This window comes from Neophocaena asiaeorientalis, unplaced genomic scaffold (assembly GCF_003031525.2).
Source record: "Neophocaena asiaeorientalis asiaeorientalis breed wild unplaced genomic scaffold, Neophocaena_asiaeorientalis_V1.1 scaffold123, whole genome shotgun sequence".
Classification (NCBI taxonomy): domain Eukaryota; kingdom Metazoa; phylum Chordata; class Mammalia; order Artiodactyla; family Phocoenidae; genus Neophocaena; species Neophocaena asiaeorientalis.
Window position 1 is genome coordinate 8,742,329 of NW_020173666.1, and position 21,720 is coordinate 8,764,048.

Consider the following 21,720-nt stretch of genomic DNA (forward strand, 5'->3'; position numbering starts at 1 on the left):
ATTGTTAAATTCATGGTCCTGCTAATACCGTGGGGTTGCATCTAAGCCACATGAAGTAAACATCCCAGAAAAAAAAAGTTCCACAACCTCTTTTGGTGAGATCTAAGTACCTATCAACCCTCCTTATCAGGAAATTCTTATTTACATCTAGATTTAAATTACATATTGCCTTAAGTATCTCTGAATGTTTCTCGTATGTTTTACGGAAGATAAATTAATTGCCAATTTCTCTTTGATACTAGCTCTTCAAATATTCAAATCAGACAAAAGACAATCTGAAATACATGCTTTTCACAATACATTTTAAACAATTCATGTAAAATCATCAGACTATCAGCAAAAATAGAAAACAAAAAAAATGCTTTCAACGGCTCTGTGTGTGTGTGCAGAGACAGAAACATTTTAGATTAAAGAAGTTTCATTTTTTCCTCCACAATATCTAAACTGAATTTAGTCAAGTTTAATTGACTTAATCTTTTCTGGTAACAAGTGGAGAATTTGAAAAACATTGTACATAATTGAAAAGCAGTTCTAAATATTGGTATGCAATCTTATTACAAGATTTTATAATGTTATTTTCGATGTACCTGGCTAGTACTCTCCATATCTAACTATTGATCTAATAGCTACAATGGCTCTACGATATGTTTGAAGAGGGAATATGACAGAGCGGAAATAAAATGGGATTTTAAAATCCAGAGGCCTGAAATCAACTCACGGCTGTCATATGTAGTAGCTGTGTTACTTGTGGAAAAATCCATTTATTACTCGAAACCAACTTCTTCATTCGTAAAATCAAGATATTTATAATAATTCCAATCCTGTAGGTCTCAAAAATATTTAACAAGATTGTACCTGAAAATGCACTAAAAACTAAAAATACTTTATGTGACTATGTACTATAATACATGATTATAGATATAAACAAGTACTTCATATCTAATAAATAAAAATTTCCTAGTAATTTTCAAGGTAGGTAGGATTTGTATTTCCTTCAGCAACAATGATGAAGTTAAAGTGCTTAAATTGTATTTCCTGGGAAATCCCATACCGACTTTTTATTTTACAAATGTTAGAAGAAAATTTTATTCCTTAAGAAATTAATCATCCTTACAAAAAACAGACATGACAAATGCAATAATTGCTCTAAATTTTAGTCAAGAGTAGACATGCTAGAGTCATGACACACAACTAAAATGTAGGCATTTTTGACCAAGTTCTAGTCTCAGCTCTGCTTCATAAGATATCTCCCACACTGACCTGCATCTTGGTCTAAAATTCCCATCATTCCTTCAAATGGTCTCCTGGAGTCTTTTCTATAGGCAATTATCTGAGGTCAGCAAAACCTATTAACAAAATATATTAGCCCAAATATCTTATTTGCATAATGTATACCATTTGGATAGCTAGAACTTAGTTGAGAGCCAGGACTAAAGGTGAAGAAGAGAGTAAGTCAATTTAGATAGTGGGAACACTTTTAGAAAATCTGGGCTCCAGGAGACCCCAGGAAGCACTCAAGACAAACTAAGAACCAGGGGAATAGGGAGGAAAGGGAGTTGTAGACAGAGGCATTCCTAGAACGTTCTGGCCCCATGTGAACAAGGTAAATCACATTAGCTCATACAAAAAGAGCAGCTCTGATAAGAAGAGAGAGAGGAAGTAGGAGAGGACAGCTGTAGGATCTGTAAAGGGAAGCATCACCCACTCCAAGCCTCCTGACTGGGAGCCAGTGAATCTCCTCCATCCATCGCTTATGGGCTCCCAGTGCAGCAAGGGCTCTCCAGCTCTACCACCCAACCTTATGGCTGGTTCTAGAGAAAGCCCCCTATCAAACTGTAGGCTCTGTCTCAACTTTGCCCCAAACCAGGCCTCTGTCTACGCTAGATTCTTGCACCTGGGCTGGATGAGAAGTGGGGCTCTAAGCAGGACAATACCTCAAGCAATGTGAGCACCCAACAGGAGAGGACTTTACTCAGACTTTTTTAAAGGGGGGACAGGGAGTTTAGTCATCGAGTCAGCCCTCCTCAGACAGTACTTCTCCTAAGGCAAATTATCGTAGAATCTATATAACTGTTCAAACTGTTTCCCCCCAACCAGAAACAGAACTGCATATTATAGAAATGGTAAATTAGAGAGAATTTCAGTTTCACTTGAAATATACGAATTTGAAACCTAAATTGGTTTACATGAAAGAATGAAAACAATCTTGAGAACTTTACTGAGTTTGAGATACATCTAACCCCTCACAACAGGAAATGGAACCCACGAACTAGCCAGTTTCATAAAGATCTTACATGTGGTTTATTTCACTAGGTGAGTGACAAAAAGCCAAGCAAGCAGCCGTGCATTTTATGAGACAGTTTTTCCATAGGGAATTATAACAATCACAAGTATCCGAAGCCTAATAAGATATTTTTCTCACACAATTTTCTTCCCATTGGCATGTTGTAGGTAAAACTGAAGAATTACCCCAAATTCTGAATTTGCCCTAACTTGGTTCTAAAACTTGAGAACATTTTCTCTTTTAAATAAATATTTCCTTTTTTTTTGAAAAAGACTATTTTTCTTTTACTTTTTAAGGTGGTTAAAAAAATTCACTTGGTCATTAATCACTCAAAATCACACGTTGTATAAACTTAAAAAGGAACCAGTATAAAATATACAAATGGACCTCCTCTGATATTGAATGATGGTGCTCACAACCAAGATCAGGGTAATTATTATATTGACTTCTAATATATATAGTAACTGTTAACTCTTACAGGTACAATTTACCCCCCATGATATATTAAAATTCACCATAAAGTGGTTTGTCATTACGTCAAACTTCACAATGGTCCTGGTATTAAGCAAAATTATATAGTGTTATGCTAGTCTTGATTTGTGGCATTTACCCAAGTTCCATGGTGTAAAACTTCAAGATTGCCAATTTTAGCACTACTTTAACGAAGCCACAACAATTCCTAAATATTTTAGATCCAAGCCAGCTCCAGCTGATAAAGCTATTAGGCATGTTTCTCCACAAACACCTTTGCCCCACAAACATCTTTCCTCCTTCCTGGCAAATTAAACTCAACTTTGTAAAGAGAATTTCAAAGCTTTTATATATTAAAATTTTACCTGTAAAAATACATGAAAAACTTGCTTAGTTTTTTTCAGAAGACTAACCACTTTAATATTACTTAATAAGTGAATATGAAAAGGAAATCTCTAATAGTGAAAAATGAAGACAGATAAGAGACTTTATAATAACAATAGACAGTAATTGAAAACAATGATAGCTAAGAAATATATATAAAGCTTATACTCATATAATGTTTGCCATAGGCCAGTCACTGCTCTGAATCTTTTCATAAATACCCGGATTGAATTCTCACATTTATGGCTTAGGTGCTATTATAATGCACATTTTACAGATGAGGAAATTGAAGCAAACAGAGGTCAGAGGTTCAGTGTTGTGCCCAAAGTCACAAGAGTAAATGGTAAAATGCAAATATTTGTTTCAAGAGTAAAATTCACAAAGTAGTAGCCTTTAAGGTATTTGCTTTGGTTGTTGATGCTGTATAACGGAGGACAGAGAAGCAAGGACTAGAGTCTGAGGGGAAGCTGGAAGCAATGGCACTTTCTACACAGAAGAGAAATTCGAGAAATATTATAAAAGAAGGACTACGGGGCTTCCCTGGTGGCGCAGTGGTTGAGAGTCCGCCTGCCGATGCAGGGGACACGGGTTCGTGCCCCGGTCCGGGAGGATCCCACATGCCGCGGAGCGGCTGGGCCCGTGAGCCGTGGCCGCTGAGCCTGCGCGTCCGGAGCCTGTGCTCCGCAACGGGAGAGGCCGCAACAGTGAAAGAAAGAGAGAGGAGAAAAAGAAGGACGGACAGGGAGCTGCGGGGGAAGAGGAGGAGGAATTTAGAACATGGAAAGTGAGGGAGAGCAATGTGCCAGGGAAAGAGTTTCTAGCTTAAGCAATGGGATAAATGACATCAATATAGAGGACACAGTCATATATACTGAATTAAAATATATTCAGTAATAAACATATTGAGTTTGATGTACATAAGAGGCATCTGATGGAAACAGTCAGTATATATAGTACTTAAGGGTTTAAGGATTTGGAGGAAATCTGGAATAAAGACATAAAATTAGGAATCATCAGGGTACAGAGAGGGAAGTCTTCAGTTTGGATAAGATAACCCAGATGTGCAGAATGTCAAAGGGTTGAAGTCAGAATCCGAAGGAAGACCAGTATGTTTACACGGAAGCAGCAGGAAAGGTCTAGGAGACTGAGCAGAACAGCACAGGACAAAAGAAAACCAGGAGAGGAGCTGCCATGGAAGTGAGGGAGAGATTGAAGCGAAAGGTGAGCCCAAACCATTAAATACTACCAGTGTCAAAGAGAAAGAAAAAGTTACTGGAGACCTTGGCAAAACAGTTTCATTGTTGTGTTGGCTGGGAAACAAATTCCAGTGGGTTGGGGAGGAATGGGAATTAAAGAAGTCAACACAGCACTGAAGACTAGTCTCACCAGAACCTTGATTGAAAAGAGGAGACATGATAGTAACAGGAGGGCCTAGGGCCAAAAGAGAGATCGTCACGTGTTTTTTCAAAACCACACTCCTGTGCTTATAATCTCTCCTGCGGTAAATTCCAGATACACACTTACTCACTGATAGTGGAGTGTGGAAATTGAAAAGCAATTTAACAACATGGTATCAAGAGTCTCAACTCTATCATATTCTAACTCATTGAGCACACATCTCTTCCTTCCTTCCTTTCTTTCTTACTCTTTGATTTTACTTTTAAGGTAATCAAATCTAAATACACTCATGTCTCCCTATGTACAACTTCCCTTTTCCATTTCCCTCTCATTCACCCCAGGTTACACTAAGCTGAATGTGATTTTTTATCATTCCAATGCAATTTTAGTATTTATAAGCAACATTCACAATACTATAAATAATAGCATTAATGGAGATACTTAATTTTTAGTATTGTGTTTTTGAGATTTTTTTCCATGTTGAGACAAGTAGCTCTAATTCTAATATAGCACTGTAGTGAATGAAAATGACACAATTTATTTATCCATTCACTTATTGACCCACATTTAATTCACTATCACAACACTGTTGCAATTAACAACTTTGTAAAACTGCACTGTGCACCTCGACACGTGTTCCTCTGGGCTAGAGTATTTATCTGAGAGTGGACTTCGTGGTCATAGGATACGTGCATCTTTAATATTGCAGGTATCCCCAAATTGCTTTCAAAGTGTCCTACTTATAATCCCTCCTGCAATATATAAAACCTTTAGTTCTCTACAACCTGGAATATGTTTTGGTCTTTTCTTTCAAAATTTCAGCAATCTTTCTACCTGTTTCTTTTTTTTTTTAACTATTCCATTATTTTCTGCTCTTAATTTTCTGTCTTAATTTTTAATCTGTTTATCTCCCTGTGCCATACGTGTCCTGCATAAATTTTTCAATTTACTAACACTCTTTTAGAAAGTATCCAACGTGGAATGTATGCCATTTACTGAGCTTTCTATTTCAAACATATGGTTTCTTTTCCAATACTTCAGTTTTTTCAAAGCCCACTTGCATTTTATACTTTTTCATTTGTGCCTGCTTTTCTTTCAAACTTGTACAAAAGATTCTTTGAGCTTCATACTTAAAATTTTTTGTCAGGCTTTAAAATGTTGTTTTTATGTAAAATAAAGTTATACTTGAATTTTGTATTTGAGAGTCTATCTTTCTTAGCATTTCTCAAATCTGTTTTGGACTTTTAAGTTTGCAGAATTGTGAGTGGAAGGGCCTTATGTTCTCTCCCCCTCCCTCTCTCTCTCAGTCTCTCCCTCCCTCTCTGCTCCCCTTTCCCCCATTACGGCCGCACCTCCCTCCTTATCCATTTGGACGTTGCCTCCACCTGATGTGGAATTGGTCCTACAATCAGGTCCTGACGCCGTCATGGGAACTCCGGCCTATCCAGTTGCTGGTCTGGCTGGTGACTAGGTTTAGCTCCTGATTTTGATACGTGTCCCTATTCCTCCCTTCTTAGGCCCTCAGGTAGCTTGTGGAATTGTGTAACCCCAGGCAGTGCTTCAACAACTGTTTTCTCTTTTCATCTTTAGCCCCTTTCACAAGTGGGGGAGCCGCCGTTTACCATTGTCATTGAGAAGTGAACGTAGGGGCTTCCCTGGTGGCACAGCAGTTAATAATCCGCCTGCCAGTTCAGGGGACACAGGTTCCAGCCCTGATCAGGGAAGATCCCACATGCCGCGAAGCAACTAAGCCCGTGCGCCACAACTACTGAGCCTGCGCTCTAGAGCCTGCAAGCCACAACTACTGAAGCCCATGCTCCTAGAGCCCATGCTCCACAACAAGAGAAGCCACCTCAATGAGAAGCCCGTGCACTGCAAGGAAGAGTAGCCCCTGCTCACCGCAACTAAAGGCCGTGTGCAGCAACCAAGACCCAACACAGCCAAAAATAAATAAATAAATAAAAATTTAAAAAAGAAGTGACCATAGCTCCCTCATATTTAGCAGAGCGTTTTCCCACCTCCCTAACCTGGACCAGGAGGCAAACTGCTTCCTGCCTCCAGATGAGGTAGGTGCCCAGCAGGCCATAGCTTCAGTCATGTTGCCACTTTTTATTTCTGATCCATAGAGATGATTACTGTGTTTTTGAGCCTAACTGTGCTTTCCCTGTTTTCTATGTTTCTCTTTGTCTATCATTGCTCTGTATTTACAGCAGAGTGGAGTGTCTACATGTGAACCTGCAGAACCATTATTGAATGGAAGCCAGTCATTTCATGTATGAGATTCCATCTTGAAATCACAGTTTAAGTGACAAGCAAGTCCTTTCCCACAGTAGCTTCAATATCCCACCAAGACATCTGTCCAATTCCGCTCCTGGCACCTTAGACTTTTTTCTATCCTAGAGAAATGTCAGACACTTTAACAACTCCATACTTCTGAATGCTTTATTCTCTTCCCCCATTTTTTCATCTGCTTAATGCTTACTCATCCTTTCAGATCGAGGTCAAATGCCACCTCCACCATAAAGCCCTTTCTGACTTTAGAAGGCATGAGCTCTTATAAAAATCTTACATTCACCCAGTGTTATTTATTTGTAGTCACTGTAACAATTGATTTATATTATTTCCCAAAGATCTTCATGGTAGGTACTATTTTTACCTTCCTTTTCACGAAAGGAACTTCCCCTCAGATCACACATAGCTAGTAGCAGAGCCAAGACTAGGACCCAGGCCAGTCAGACTCCTACGCCTATTGTTTAACTCAGTGTTACTACTTCTTCTGTCTTTTATATTCCACAATGCATTGCTGATGCCTCTTAAATGGATATTATAATCTATCTGTTTATATATCTGAGTGGTACATACATGGTAGTAACACAGTCCATCTAATGGTCCAACCCTCTATCCCACACAGCTACTCAATCACTTCCCCTGTTAATGTTGCTTTTTATCAAATCTCTTTTATCAGCTCTGTAGTTGAATGATGACTTTGCTTAGAGTCAATGATTGGCCAAGCATTCAAGATAGAATTGAGATTCTTGAACACGTCATGACTTCAAAATCTAGCACCTAGAGTGATGCCTGACACATAGGAAGCATTCAATAAATATTTACCAAAAGATTAACTGGGTCTTGTATTAAATTTTACTTCCTATAATGCCTTAATAATAGTGCCTGGTACAAGTGGAGATTTAACAAATATCTGGAAAGCCATCTCTACTGTTTGACTACTCAGAGCTGAAAAATACCTCTGCTAACATCAGCAGAGAAAAGCAACATAAAAGTTGCTCCAACGTCTTTATTCCCCCAGAGAGGCACATACATAGAGAAAAGCCCCTGGGATCAGCTGACACTAAGTTTGAACCCACCTGGAGAGATGACCCTTGGCGTTTCCTTGAAGGTAAAATACTATTTCCTCAAAAAACACAGTAGCTCTCCAGCATCCTGTTTTAACCATATCCACCAAATACTAAGAATCAGGAACCCAAGAAATAGGAAGGCATGGGGTGGAGGAGAGGCGCTGGGAGGAGGGACACAAGTTTTCCAGTGGTAGCTAACAAGCCCTCACCCAGTCATCTGTTCCCCAGATAGCTGTCATGCACTTCTCCACTCGAAGTCCTACTTGGGACAGAAAATATGCAAAACAGTCTCCTGTGTCCAAGGCAGCATTGGCACAGCCAATTCAACATAGAGTTCTGTTGATGGAGCCTAAAAAAACAAGCTGCCAACATTTCAGCTCTTTCTAGTTGATCAAAAAGGTGGAAAATAGATTCCTCACTTCACCCCTGAATATCACCACATCCCTGAGACACACACCATGAGCACAGGGATGGAGTGGGGGGCAGAGCAGGTTCCCATGGGGGCTGGAATCATATCTGGGCTGCTCACAGCACACAGTACACATAAAGACCAGGCAATACATGTTCTATGAACAACGAATGGAGAGCTCTCTCTTGTGAAGCAAACGCATCGGGGCCCAGTCTGCTGTTAGATCACCACACAGATGACAGTCCAGGCAACAGCAGATAACCCAGTGACCACAGGGCCAGAAGCAAATGTCCATTCACATTCAGTGAGCTTGTCCTAATCAGCAGAAAACTGAGCAATGTAACCATGATTTACATGCAGAGACTTTCGTTTCAGGAAGAAGTTTTCACTTGACATTTTTTCCAGGCAATATTTACTGAAGGAAATTTATTTTAAACAATTTTCGGGAAAACACTGTCATAAAGTTTTGATCTAAGATGATTCTGACATTTCTTCCCCACTAGAGCAATCCCTGAAAGTAATCCCTGAAAGCTTTAGGTAAAAGAATTATGTACAATGGTAAAAGAGATGATGTGTACATTCCCTCTGAGCGTTGTCATCATTAAATTAAGGCTGTTTTCCTTCTCTAGGTAGAATGCTGTTACTAAAATCTGAGACCAGAGAAGTTTCTTAACCAAGCCTTAAGATTCACATGCTGGTCGTTATTATTTATTTACCTATCTATTTATTTTAATAAGAAACTAATCATAACCATATGACCCAGCAATCCCACTACTGTGCATATACCCTGAGAAAACCATAATTCAAAAAGAGTCACGTACCACAATGTTCACTGCAGCTCTATTTACAATAGCCAGGACATGGAAGCAACCTAAGTGTCCCTCATCGGATGAATGGATAAAGAAGACGTGGCACTTATATACAATACATACAATATATACAGCCATAAAAAGAAACGAAACTGAGCTATTTGTAAGGAGGTGGATGGACCTAGAGTCTGTCATACAGAGTGAAGTAAGTCAGAAAGAGAAAGACAAATACCGTATGCTAACACATATATATGGAATTGAAGAAAAAAACATGTCATGAAGAACCTAGGGGTAAGACAGGAATAAAGACTCAGACCTACTAGAGAATGGACTTGAGGATATGGGGAGGGGGAAGGGTAAGCTGGGACAAAGTGAGAGAGTGGCATGGACATATATACACTACCAAATGTAAAAGAGATAGCTAGTGGGAAGCAGCCGCATAGCACAGGGAGATCAGCTCGGTGCTTTGTGACCACCTAGAGGGGGGGGATAGGGAGGGTGGGAGGGAGGGAGACGCAAGAGGGAAGGGATATGGAGACATATGTATATGTATAACTGATTCATTTTGTTATAAAGTAGAAACTAACACACCATTGTAAAGCAATTATACTCCAATAAAGATGTAAAAAGAAACTAATCATAAAAGAAAACTAAGCCATACTGATTTGGTGTATAATGCTTAATCACCGCAGTATAATGTACGGAAAGCCTGATAAACATCAAGAATTACACAAATGGATGTTTAGCGATTGTACCAAATTTAATCATTTATGTTAAAAATTTCCCAAAAAGCTACAGGTGACCCGGATCCTATAGGTGATTACCACCACTTACTGCACAACGACTAAGTGCCAAGGACCAGAGATTCAATGGCAAGCAAGTTCTAACACAGCTTCCAGTGAAACCCAGACGAAAGAGAGCTGAACAAGGATAATGAGGTCTGCACACCATTTCAGTGCTTACCTAGAACTGGGGAGTCAGGGCAGGCCCTCCAGATAAAGACCTGCGCCTAAGAGGATGTGACACAGAGATGCAGGTACAAGCCAGGAGGCATTGACCACCGAGTGCAGGTAGGTTTTGGACGTGGTCACCACATTCAGAGTGGCCAAGCCACGTCATGTAAGTTATGTTTGAAAGTATGAAGTTCATCTGAGAGCCAAGGGAAGCCACTGAACAGATAGAAGCAGGGGGGTGGCAAAATCACATCTGCAGTTAGGAAAATCCACCCTGGCTGTTGTGAGGCGGCAGATAGTAGTCGGGGGTGGGGTAGTTGAGAGCAGGTGCAGAGAGAGGCAAAGAGCCCAGTGAACAGAAGGAAGGGCAAGCGTTGCATCTGCGAAGACGGAGAAATATTTAGGAGGGAAGACAGACAGAACTTGGTGAGTTAATACTTTTTGATTCTGTGTGAAGCTTTAGCTTTGAAAATTCTGCTCTTTCCCTTCAGAGGAGAGAAAACCGGAGGAAAGAAAAGAATACCAGCAGATAACAGCAACTCAGCTTAACAAAAAAAGAGTAATGCTTTTTAACTATGCTATACTATAATATACTATAATGAGATTTCAGATGCTTAGAATCTACTTTCTTGAACAGCTTTATTGGCACCACTTCACCATATCACCCTGCCCCGACCAGGTGGTCGGCTTCTCCTCCTCGTACCCCAGCACCAAGCAGAGAGCTCAGCACATGTAGCTCAATACATGTCAGTTTAGTGGAAATGAGGTGTAATTTGGGATGCGATTAGGCCAAATGTGTCACGCCTACCGAAACTACCTAGCATAAAAATAGGTCTCCTGTGCTACATTTTATTTAGAGAACAAATGACAGCAGAAAATTGAACTAATTTTCTGAATGGAAAGATAAAGTAGGGTAACCACTGAAAAGCAGCTGGAAGAAATGCTTAAGAGGGACATTAAGCAGTACTGCCCAGATGCTGATGACTGTGAGATAAAAATAACAGGTAAATAGACACACAAGGAGAGCTGAGCTGATTGCGTCTAGGAGTGGAGAATGGCTCATGAAATGAGAAAGACCCATAAAGAGCCAGAGTTCCCACCAAGAAGAACAGAATCCACTTGTGCCCAGGACCAAGGGGAAGCAGGTTACCTATTACAGCAGTAATAGCTATAGATTGGGGGCTACAGAATGATATGTTAGTCCTTTGCTAATCACATCTGCCATCTTTGTTCCAAAACCCAAGGCTGTACTTTTTTTTATAAGATGTGGAGATTTTAACTTGTTTCAAGTCACAATTAAATCTCCAATTCCCACCTATTACAGTGGTTGACACTTGATAAACTCAGGAGAGGTAATCAGTGAGCATTAAATGAATGTCTCAATGAATGAATGAACGAACTTATTCATTTAACGTCCTTAGGTGGTCTCTTATTATCTTAATTTCCATTCTCTTAAACATATAAGATGAACTCCTTCCAGCTGGAAGACTACATTTTTGCTTCAGAAAAAGCAAAGTAGTGTAATAATTAAACCCTCCATTACCTTTCTCAAGGACCCAACAGTCCTAATTCTTTCTTTTCATATCTTTGTTCCACATGACACATATGCTTATAATCCCATGCATTTTTTTCTTTTTAAAACTTTTCATAAACTTTGGATATTCTGAACCTGAGTCTCCCTGACTCTATCTTTACAGATCTCTGACATCCATTTGCTTTTGCCCTTGACCAAACCACAGTGAGGGCTTCCCTGGTGGCACAGTGGTTGGGAATCCGCCTGCCAATGCAGGCGACGCGGGTTCGTGCCCGGGTCCGGGAGGATCCCACATGCCGCGGAGCGGCTGGGCCCGTGAGCCATGGCCGCTGAGCCTGCGCGTCCGGAGCCTGTGCTCCGCAACGGGAGAGGCCACAACAGTGAGGGGCCCGCGTACCGCAAAAAAAAAAAAAAAAAAAAGTAAATAGCTAGGAGTCTTAAACAAATGCTTGGTGATCATAAGAAACCCTCAGACTCTAACAAGAGGATCATTTAATTCCATTGTGACTAACCAAATGGAGGACAATAGCTAGCCAAACTTAAAATCGACCTAATTTTTTACTCATTCATCAAACTGACAATTAATATTTCAAGTCTGAAGTATTCCAAAAGGTACTTACAAGATCACTGCCATCAGTAGCCATGTATGATGTCAAATTGATAGAAACAAAAACTAGAAGAAAAGAAGGATTTTCAGTTAAATGTGGGATTAAATTGTTCATAAAAGCATATCTCTTTGACGGGAAGAAGGGCATTTCTATTTTGATTGATGAATTTCACAATAAAAGTGATTCATTACATGACCTTTTAATCCAGAATAAGCCAACGGTTTAAAACTGAGTTCATAAAATAAGCCAGAATTTCATCTGCACATTTGTCAGTATTTTTTTCAAGTCTACAGCAAGATGTATCTATTTTTTATCTACTTAATATTGTATAATACATAAAAGTATATCTTTGAAAAGTGAAAATATTTTCATCTTCATGATGAACAACATAATGTAAGATGGAGAAATATTTGATCCATTACTATTATTCTGATTGTATTAATTTAACAATTTCAAAAATGTAACTAATCCCTCTGCCTCAGAAGTCTCAACTTTAATATAAAGATGAGCCCCTTTTGATGTATTGCACTTTGTAGTGGATTACCTGAAAAACAAGACACTCTGGTTTCAAGAAAAGGAGATGAAAACAAAAAGAAAAAAAATCTCATATCTTCAGACTTTAACAAGCGAGAAACTTGGTAAACATCCACAAGCCACTGAAACTCTCCCCAAAGCAAAGAGCTTTTCAGTTCTTCCCAGTGACACCATAAATGCAGATCCATACCTCATGTGACTTTATTTCTTATACCATGGTTCCCAAGTTCTGAAAGATGTATACCGCTTTTTTATGTCAAAAATGCCATATTTCTATTACATAAATATGAATAAAACATTTATTTGTAAAATGCCAAAGAGAAAAACCACAATAAAAAGACCAACCAATTTAATTACTTAATTTTTCAATTACTTGTTTAAAAAATATACTAAAATATAAATAGAAAATCAAACCACAAGCTGATGAAAATATCTGCAATATACATTTAATACATGAGAATCATAACATAAAGAGTCCTTACTCACCAATAAGAAAATAATAAGCAGACTGGGAGATGAAGATGGTGAAATAGAAGCACGTGGAGCTCACCTCCTCCCACAGATACATCAAAACTATATCACATGTGGAGCAGTTCTCACAGAACACCCACTGAGTGCTGGCTGAAGGTCTCATACAGCCACAGCTGCCAAAAAGACCACCACATGACTGGGTAGGATGAAAGGGGGAGAAAAGGAAGCAGGACGGGATCTGTACCCCCGGAGGGAGCTGTGAAAAGTTCCCTCACCATGGGAACCGCCCTCACCGGCTGGGAGATCAGCCAGGACAGATAGGAAGCTTCAGGGGCTCAGAGGTAAGGGCAGCAGCCAGCTTGTAGAAGGCAGGACAAAGAGAGACCTGCACAGAAGGTCCTGGCCACCTCACGGCATGCCCCAGCCTGAAGCGCATACCTGCTGGAGTGCTCACCGGTGGCAGCTGGGCTCTGATACTCGGGCTTCAGCAGACAAACCCAGGGAGAAGATTCAGTTAGGCCACGCAGAGACAGCCCCAAGGGCCTCAGGAGTGGTCCAGGTCACAGCTGGCGGTGTGTGAGGGCAAATAGGAGCCCTACTGTCACTGCTAGTGCAAAGGGAGGGGCGTGGCCCTGTCACAGCAAACTCATTCTCAGCCTGCTCACAGAGGATGCAGCCCCAACTCTGGGCACACACAAACACCTGCAGGTTGCCCACACACAGAAGTGGGGCTGAAATCTGAACTGATTCCTGGTGGGCGCGTGACTTCCACGGATTTACGCCACTGGCAGATTTGTGAGCACAGCGCCTGAGAGACTTGCAGTCTGACTGCCAGCTTTTCCTCTGCTGAGATGGGGCAAAGGGCAGTTTCAACAGTGCACTTTGTAAGCACGCACAAGGGTGAGAGGCAACATCACAGAGCACACGTCTCAGTGGACGGCTCCTGTGGGGGAATACCCAGTGGCTCCTTTCCCAGCGAGAGTGCACCACAGCTTAGAACCAGATCTGAGGGCTTCTATTCCAATAAGTGGGGATCAGGCCCTACCCCCGACAGGGCTATGACAACCATGGAGCAAAGAGGAGACCCCTCTAACATCCAGTGCAGGCTTTGGCCACCACAACATCAATCACACCCTCTATCAAGGGGATAATGGCCAGCACACACTGAGGAAAGATGTGGCAGGCATCCATACCGAAAACAGCCCTAGCACGAAAAATATTAGACTCATACAGGACGCTAAAAATATTAGACTCAAATAAAAACAGCCCTTCAAGACCACGATAGATAACTGTTTCTCCTAAATTAATAGAGTCAGAGAAATATAAGTAAAATGAAGGAGAAACCATTCCCACTTAAAAGAAATCCCCAGAAAAAACAAACAATGAGACAGACCTCTCCAGTTTACTAGACCCCAAGTTCAAAAAGGAAGTAATAAAAATCCTGAAGAAATTAAGAAAGACTATGGATAGAAGTGTGGATCACTGTAATGAGGAAATAGAAACTATAAAGAGGACAATTAAAATTAGACGATTCAATTGCCAAGATGAAAACTGAGCTAAATGCAACAAATAGCAAACTAAATAATGCAGAAGAGAGAAGAAGTGATCTGGAAGATAGAATAATGGAAATCACTCAATCAGAATAGCAGACAGAAAGAAAAATGAAAAAAATGAAATCAACATAAGACCTATGGGATAATACAAAGCGTGCCACAGGAAGATCAGCTCAGTGCTTTGTGACCACCTAGAGGGCTGGGATAGGGAGGGTGGGAGGGAGACGCAAGAGGGATGAGATATGGGGATATAGGTATATGTATAGCTGATTCACTTTGTTATAAAGCAGAAACTAACACACCATTGTAAAGCAATTATACCCCAATAAAGATGTTTAAAAAAAAAAAAGAATTTTATATGGCAACCAATCAGGGTGCATGCCAATCTCTATTAAGTATATTAGGTGTTAAAAATGTCATTAAAGGAGGAAAGCTATTTCAATATGGATGTAGCTTAATGGTTTTTGAAGGATTTTACTGTTTTACCATGATTAAAATCATACTGAATTGAAAGTAATTTTCCTTAAAACTATCTCTAATATATTGAACTCATGTGGACTGGATTTTATATCTCTTAAATTTGAATGGTTGCCATTTATTTAAATTTAACACAACATGCTAGTTTGAGAAAGCATCTTTTATGAGTGGGTTCACAAGGACTCCTTGCATAATATTTTATGATATTTTTATGATTTTATGAAATTTTATGAATTCTTAAAATTATATTTATAACAATAAATGCATTGGAAATTATTTTCATTGTTTATTGAGTTGTAAAACTCATGACATTTTGGAAGTGAGTAAAACATGAAATCAAATTTATGAAAGTTACAGAAATAATTGATATTGTATAAATAAACCAGTCTTATATTTCATAAAAAAATAAAAAAATAAAAAAAAAATAAAATAAAATACCTAGGAATAAATTTGACCAAGGAGGTGAAAGACTTATACACTGAGAACTACAAAACACTGATAAAGGAAATTGAAGATGATTCAAAGAAATGGAAAGATACCCCATGCTCTTGGATTGGAAGAATTAATATTGTTAAAATGACCATATTACCCAAAGCAATCTACAGATTTAATGCAATCCCTATCAAATTACCCAGGACATTTTTCACAGAACTAGAATGAATAATCCTAAAATTTATATGGAACCACAAAAGACCCAGAATTGCTAAAGCAATCCTGAGGAAAAAGAAAAAAGCTAGAGGCATGACACTCCCAGACTTCAGACAATACTACAAAACTACATAATCAAAATAGCATGGTATTAGCACAAAACAGACATATGGATCAATGAAACAGAAAAGAGAGCCCAGAAATAAACCCACACACCTATGGTCAATTAATCTTCGACAAAGGAAGCAAGAATATACAATGGAGAAAAGACAGTCTCTTCAGCAAGTGTTGTTGGGAAAGCTGGACAGCTGCATGTAAATCAATGAAGTTAGAACACTCCCTCACAACATACACAAAAATAAACGCAAAATGACTTCAAGACTTAAATATAAGACAGGACACCTTAAAACTCCTAGAAGAGAACATAGGCAGAACATCCTCCACCATAAACTGAGCTTGGTATTAACAGATACACACTACTACATATAAAACAGATAAGCAACAAGGTCCTACTGTATAGCATAGGGAACTAGATTCAATACCTTATAATAACCTACAATGGAAAAGAATCTGAAAAACTATATATACATATGTGTATATACATATATATGTATAACTGTATCACTTTTCTGTACACCAGAAACTAACACAACATTGTAAATCAAATATACTTCAAGAAAAAAAACCTAAAAATTAAAAAAATAAAATAGAGAACTAATAAAATAGCAAGTGAAGGAAAATTCAAAACATAAAAATAAAAATGACTAATGTTTAACCTCATTAGTAATAAAATATGTGCAGAGTAAAACAGCCTAATTCTATTTTCATTCTGCAAGACTGGCATACACAAAAAAATTATCAGAAGCCAAGTTTGCTGGAGGTGTGTTGAAAAGAATAATTTGTTGTTGGGATGTCAAATTATTACAGCCTTACTGGAGGGCAAGATGATGTTGATGACAGTGGCGACAACCTCAATGGCTGCCGACATTTGCTGAATCTTTACTATGTGCCATCAACCATGCTTAGTACTACTTAGTTTTCAATATATTCTTAATGAAAAAGTAGGGTAAAATACGTCCTATTTAACTTCATTCAATTTTTATTATAAAAATGTGGGTTTACATACATACAACTCAAACATCAATGCATTGGGGAAAAAAGTCTGAAGAAATCCACAGCAAAATGTGTATAGTAATTATGAGTTATAATAATAAGTTATTTTTTATTCCCACACCTATTTATTTTCCTACAATAAGTATTTATTTATAAAATGAAGTTGTTCAGGTAAAATACTACGAATATTTTTTGATTCTGTATACTAATGTATCTTTAGTATCAATCAACTGAGGAAATACATAATAAGTAAAAGCTAGTTTTAATTCAGCAGCGCTTTTAGGCAAAGAAGCTTGCAGAACTTGTAGAAGTTAAAAGCGAAGCTTGGAATTGGTCTGGACTGAACTTAAATCCCAGCTTAAATATAGTTTACTCTGTAATCATGGGCAAATAACTGATGCTTTGAGACCTCAGGACTCCCATCTGTGAAATGTGGATAAGAATTGTATTTTCTTCTTAGGATCAGATAAGAATTAAATGAGAAAATATCTTTATAAGGCTCACATGGGGCTTAACATAGAATAAATGCTCAATAAATTATTTTATTGTCATAAAACATACTCATTCCCTAAGCAAGCATTTATTAAAGGTCAATTATATATACTCTTTAAATAAGTTGTAAGGGATCACAGTGTAACCTTTCCTGACTCTATGCAGATGGCTAATTGGCCCCTCCTCTATAATAACATAAATTGATTGCATTTATTAAGCAGTTACTATGTACCTGGCCAATTGATGATTTCATATATCATGCTATACTATTGTTAGAACCACTTTATGAATAATATACTATTATTAGTCCCATGTCTTAGATAAGGCAATTTAGAGGAGGAAGTTAGTAAATAGGTATTTCCAAATTCAAACCCAGACTCCAGAGCCTGCTCTCTTAACCACCACAATATTATCCTGGCTCCCTCAAAGTCTCCCACTAACTCCTAATGGCCTTCGTATTGTACCATGATGCTCTGGACAGGTCTCCCTGGTTTGACAATGGCAATGTCAAAAAGGCAGAGGCCAAGACCCAGTCTTCTTTATGCCCCATGTTCTAGCCCAGTAAGGCACACAGCTTAGACTGTACCCTCAGGCAACTTTATTTTTTCAGTGGAAACCTAAACCCCTTCACTCAGCCAGTTTTCTAGTAGTAAAACAAGCACAGAATTGACAGGAGATGATGGAAGACAAAGGGAAAAATTCACCTCTAATTCTTCTCCTAAGCATTGGGATAGGTAGACAATATACTTCTTCAGTCACTGATATTAAGCCTTCTTTGGAACTCGAGGAATATTTCCCTTGTACATATTGTACCTCTTTACCACTTGACTATCTCTTAAATGCATCCATTCTGTCTATACCCATTGCTACCACCCTAGCAATTGGACCACTTTTGGACCACTGCAGGAACATCCTAGCTGATGGCCTGGCTTTCCTTCTTGCCCAGAGTCATGTTTTTTCAATGCACATCTAACTATTCATCTCTTTCCTTACACTTCTACAACAGCTGTTGAGTCTTGAGATAAAAACCAAAATTATGAAAGGAAGGCTTTGTACTACCAGGCCTTTGCTTCCTTCTTCAACCCCAACTTGGATCATTCCCATGTCTCTTTCTTTCCATCTCCCTGACTCACTAGATATGTTTTAAATTCCTTAAACATGTTTCTACCAATCTCAGAACCTTTGTGCATGCTCTTCAACAGTCACCAGCCAAGATGACTTACACCATCTAATCTTTCAACACTCAGACCAAATATCATTTAGTCAAGAAAGCTTTCCATGATCCTTATTAGAGATCAATCTCCTTTTGTTTGCTCTCATAGTACCTTATCTTTTACTTATAGAAGGTCTCATAGTTGTACAGAATTATTAATTTTGCAATTAGTTCTTTAACATCTGACCTCCCACTATAGTATAACTTGTCTAAGGGCAGGCACTCTGTCTTACCTTTTCTATCTGTTTACTGCTGTATCCACAGTCATTGTATACCAGGTGATTAAATAGACATTTGTTGAGCAAATGAATTAAAAATACAAAAAATGAAAGTACTAAACTATAGATGAGTTTCCATAAAGAAAACCTATGAATTACAAATTTTTTCATTTAGTGAAATAGTACTGTCATGAATATCCCATGAGAAATCTTCCCAATCTGCAGAATATGGAAATGAAACTCTGTTAATTGATGTCAAACCTACCAAATCAAAGAGCAAGAGGGTAGAAATAACATGCAATCACTGGTGCAAGGAAGCATAGGTGAGGGGACCTAGGAATGAATGTACCTTTGTGAAGGCTATGGGAGTGTTTACTTAATGATTTTGGAGTTTTGGTTCTTTGTTCCCTGAGGTAGTTGACATATATAAAATCTAAAATTTTGCCAAAATGATTCAATGATAAATAATATGTAGCTCCAAGATTTGATAAAAATAGTTATAAAGCACACCATAAAAGTAACTCATGAAAAATAATAATAATGCTGGCAAAAGCGCTTCAGAAGTAATAATTTTTCCATTTTCCCAAACTTTCTGAGAATGTCAGTTTGAGCAAGGTGCCCATGAGTAAAAGAGTTAAAGGAAGAAGTAGTAGTTATCTGATATGTCTTGATAAAGAATTTTTGTATAGTTCCCAGGAATTAAAAACATATAAGAGCCTAACGACAGGGTAACAAATAACATTGTAAATCAAGTTCTTTGCTTTCAACAAAATTGAAGAAAAATCTACTTTAAGTCTCTTAATCATTAAAAGTAGTTGTTGTGGGTTTCCCTGGTGGCACAGTGGTTGAGAGTCCACCTGCCGATGCAGGGGACACGGGTTCGTACCCTGGTCTGGGAGGATCCCACATGCCGCAGAGCGGCTGGGCCCATGAGCCATGGCCACTGAGCCTGCGTGTCCGGAGCCTGTGCTCCGCAACAGGAGAGGCCACAACAGTGAGAGGCCTGCGTATCGAAAAAAAAAAAAAAAGTAGTTGTTGTGATAAATCACCATAATATTTGGCATATCCTTGGAAGGAGTCCAAAAAGTGCTCCATTCCCATCTATTTATTTATGTGAAAAATAGTTTTAAGTGCTCAGCATACATAAAAAACAATACTAGGATTAAAATTGGTTCTGAACTCTCATTCTAGAAGTAAATAATATTCATGGGTATGTTACATAATTAGAAGGAAAGCTTCATCTATGTCATTAAACAATGCATTTTCAATAAAATATATTTACCTCTTGGGCTTCTGGGAAGATGGCGGAAGAGTAAGACACGGAGATCACCTTCCTCCCCACAGATACACCAGAAATACATCTACACGTGGAACAACTCCTACAGAACACCTACTGAAGGCTGGCAGAAGACCTCAGTCCTCCCAAAAGGCAAGAAACCCCCCACGTACCTGGGTAGGGCAAAAGAAAAAAGAATAAACAGAGACAAAAGGATAGGGACGGGACCTGCACCAGTGGGAGGGAGCTGTGAAGGAGGAAAGGTTTCCACACACTAGTAAGTCCCTTCGCGGGCGGAGACTGCGGATGGCGGAGGGGGGAAGAAGCTTCGGAGCCGCAGAGGAGAACACAACAACAGGGGTGCGGGGGGCAAAGCAGAGAGATTCCCGCAGAGAGGATCAGGGCCGACCTGCACTCACCAGGCCGAGAGGCTTGTCTGCTCACCCGCCGGGGCGGGCGGGGCCTGGAGCTGAGGCTTGGGCTTCAGTCGGACCGCCAGGAGAGGACTGGGGTTGGCAGCGTGAACACAGCCTGCAGGGGGTCGGTGCACCACGGCTAGCTGGGAGGGAGTTCGGGGAAAAGTCTGGAGCTGCCGAAGAGGCAAGAGACTTTTTCTTCCCTCTTTGTTTCCTGACGCGCGAGGAGAGGGGATTAAGAGCGCTGCTTGAAGGAGCTCCAGAGACGAGCGCGAGCCGCGGCTAACACCTCAGGCTGGTGCAATGTGATGCTGGCTTCTGCCGCCTCAGGCCCACCCCGCACTCTGTGCCCCTCCCTCCCCCCAACCTGAGTGAGCCAAAGCCCGCGAATCAGCGGCTCCTTTAACCTCGTCCTGTCTGAGCGAAGAACAGACGCCCTCCGGCGACCTACACGCAGAGGCAGGGACAAATCCAAAGCTGAATGCTTCTGTGTGAGATTTTGTCTGTATAGCTTTGCTTCCACCATTTGTCCTAGGGTTCTATCTGTCCGTTTTTTGTTTTTTTTAATTTTTTTTCTTAATAATTATTTTTTATTTTAATAACTATTTTTATTTTATTTTATCTTTTTTCTTTCTTTCTTTTTTCTTTCCCTCCTTCCCTCCTTTAGACAACGAATCATCCCAAATTGAGGAGGTGGACTTTGAGAGCAAGATGTATGATTTTTTTCCCCTTTTCCTCTTTTTGTGAGTGTGTATGGGTATGCTTCTGTGTGAGATTTTGTCTGCATAGCTTTGCTTCCACCGTTGGTTTAGGGTTCTATCCATCCGTTTTTTGTTGTTGTTGTTTTGTTTTTTTTTATTTTATTTTCTCTTAACAATTTTTTTATTTTAATAACTTTATTATATTTTATCTTATTTTATTTTACTATATCTTCTTTCTTTCTTTTTTCCTTCCTTCCACCCCCCCTTTCTTTCTTTCTACTTCTACTAATTTTTTCTTTCTACTTTTTCTCCCTTTTATTCTGAGCCGTGTGGATGAAAGGCTCTTGGTGCTGCAGCCAGGAGTCAGCGCTGTGCCTCTAAGGTGGGAGAGCCAACTTCAGG

General features: G+C 39.4%; 1 protein-coding gene across 11 annotated transcripts in view; it reads right to left on the reverse strand.

Annotated features, from left to right (window-relative positions):
* The window catches only part of IPCEF1 (interaction protein for cytohesin exchange factors 1), a 177,545-nt gene that overhangs the window by 79,171 nt on the left and 76,654 nt on the right, over window positions 1–21,720 (reverse strand). For 5 of the 11 annotated variants that reach the window (XM_024748041.1, XM_024748037.1, XM_024748042.1 and 2 more), the window contains one exon: window positions 12,219–12,271. In XM_024748041.1, the coding sequence (XP_024603809.1) occupies window positions 12,219–12,242 (24 nt within the window). In that variant the 5' untranslated portion in view covers window positions 12,243–12,271. Of the gene's footprint in view, window positions 1–1,260; window positions 1,347–12,218; window positions 12,272–13,226; window positions 13,385–13,649; window positions 13,877–21,720 lie in introns of those variants that run through there. The other 6 variants (XM_024748045.1, XM_024748036.1, XM_024748035.1 and 3 more) reach the window with 4 other exon arrangements.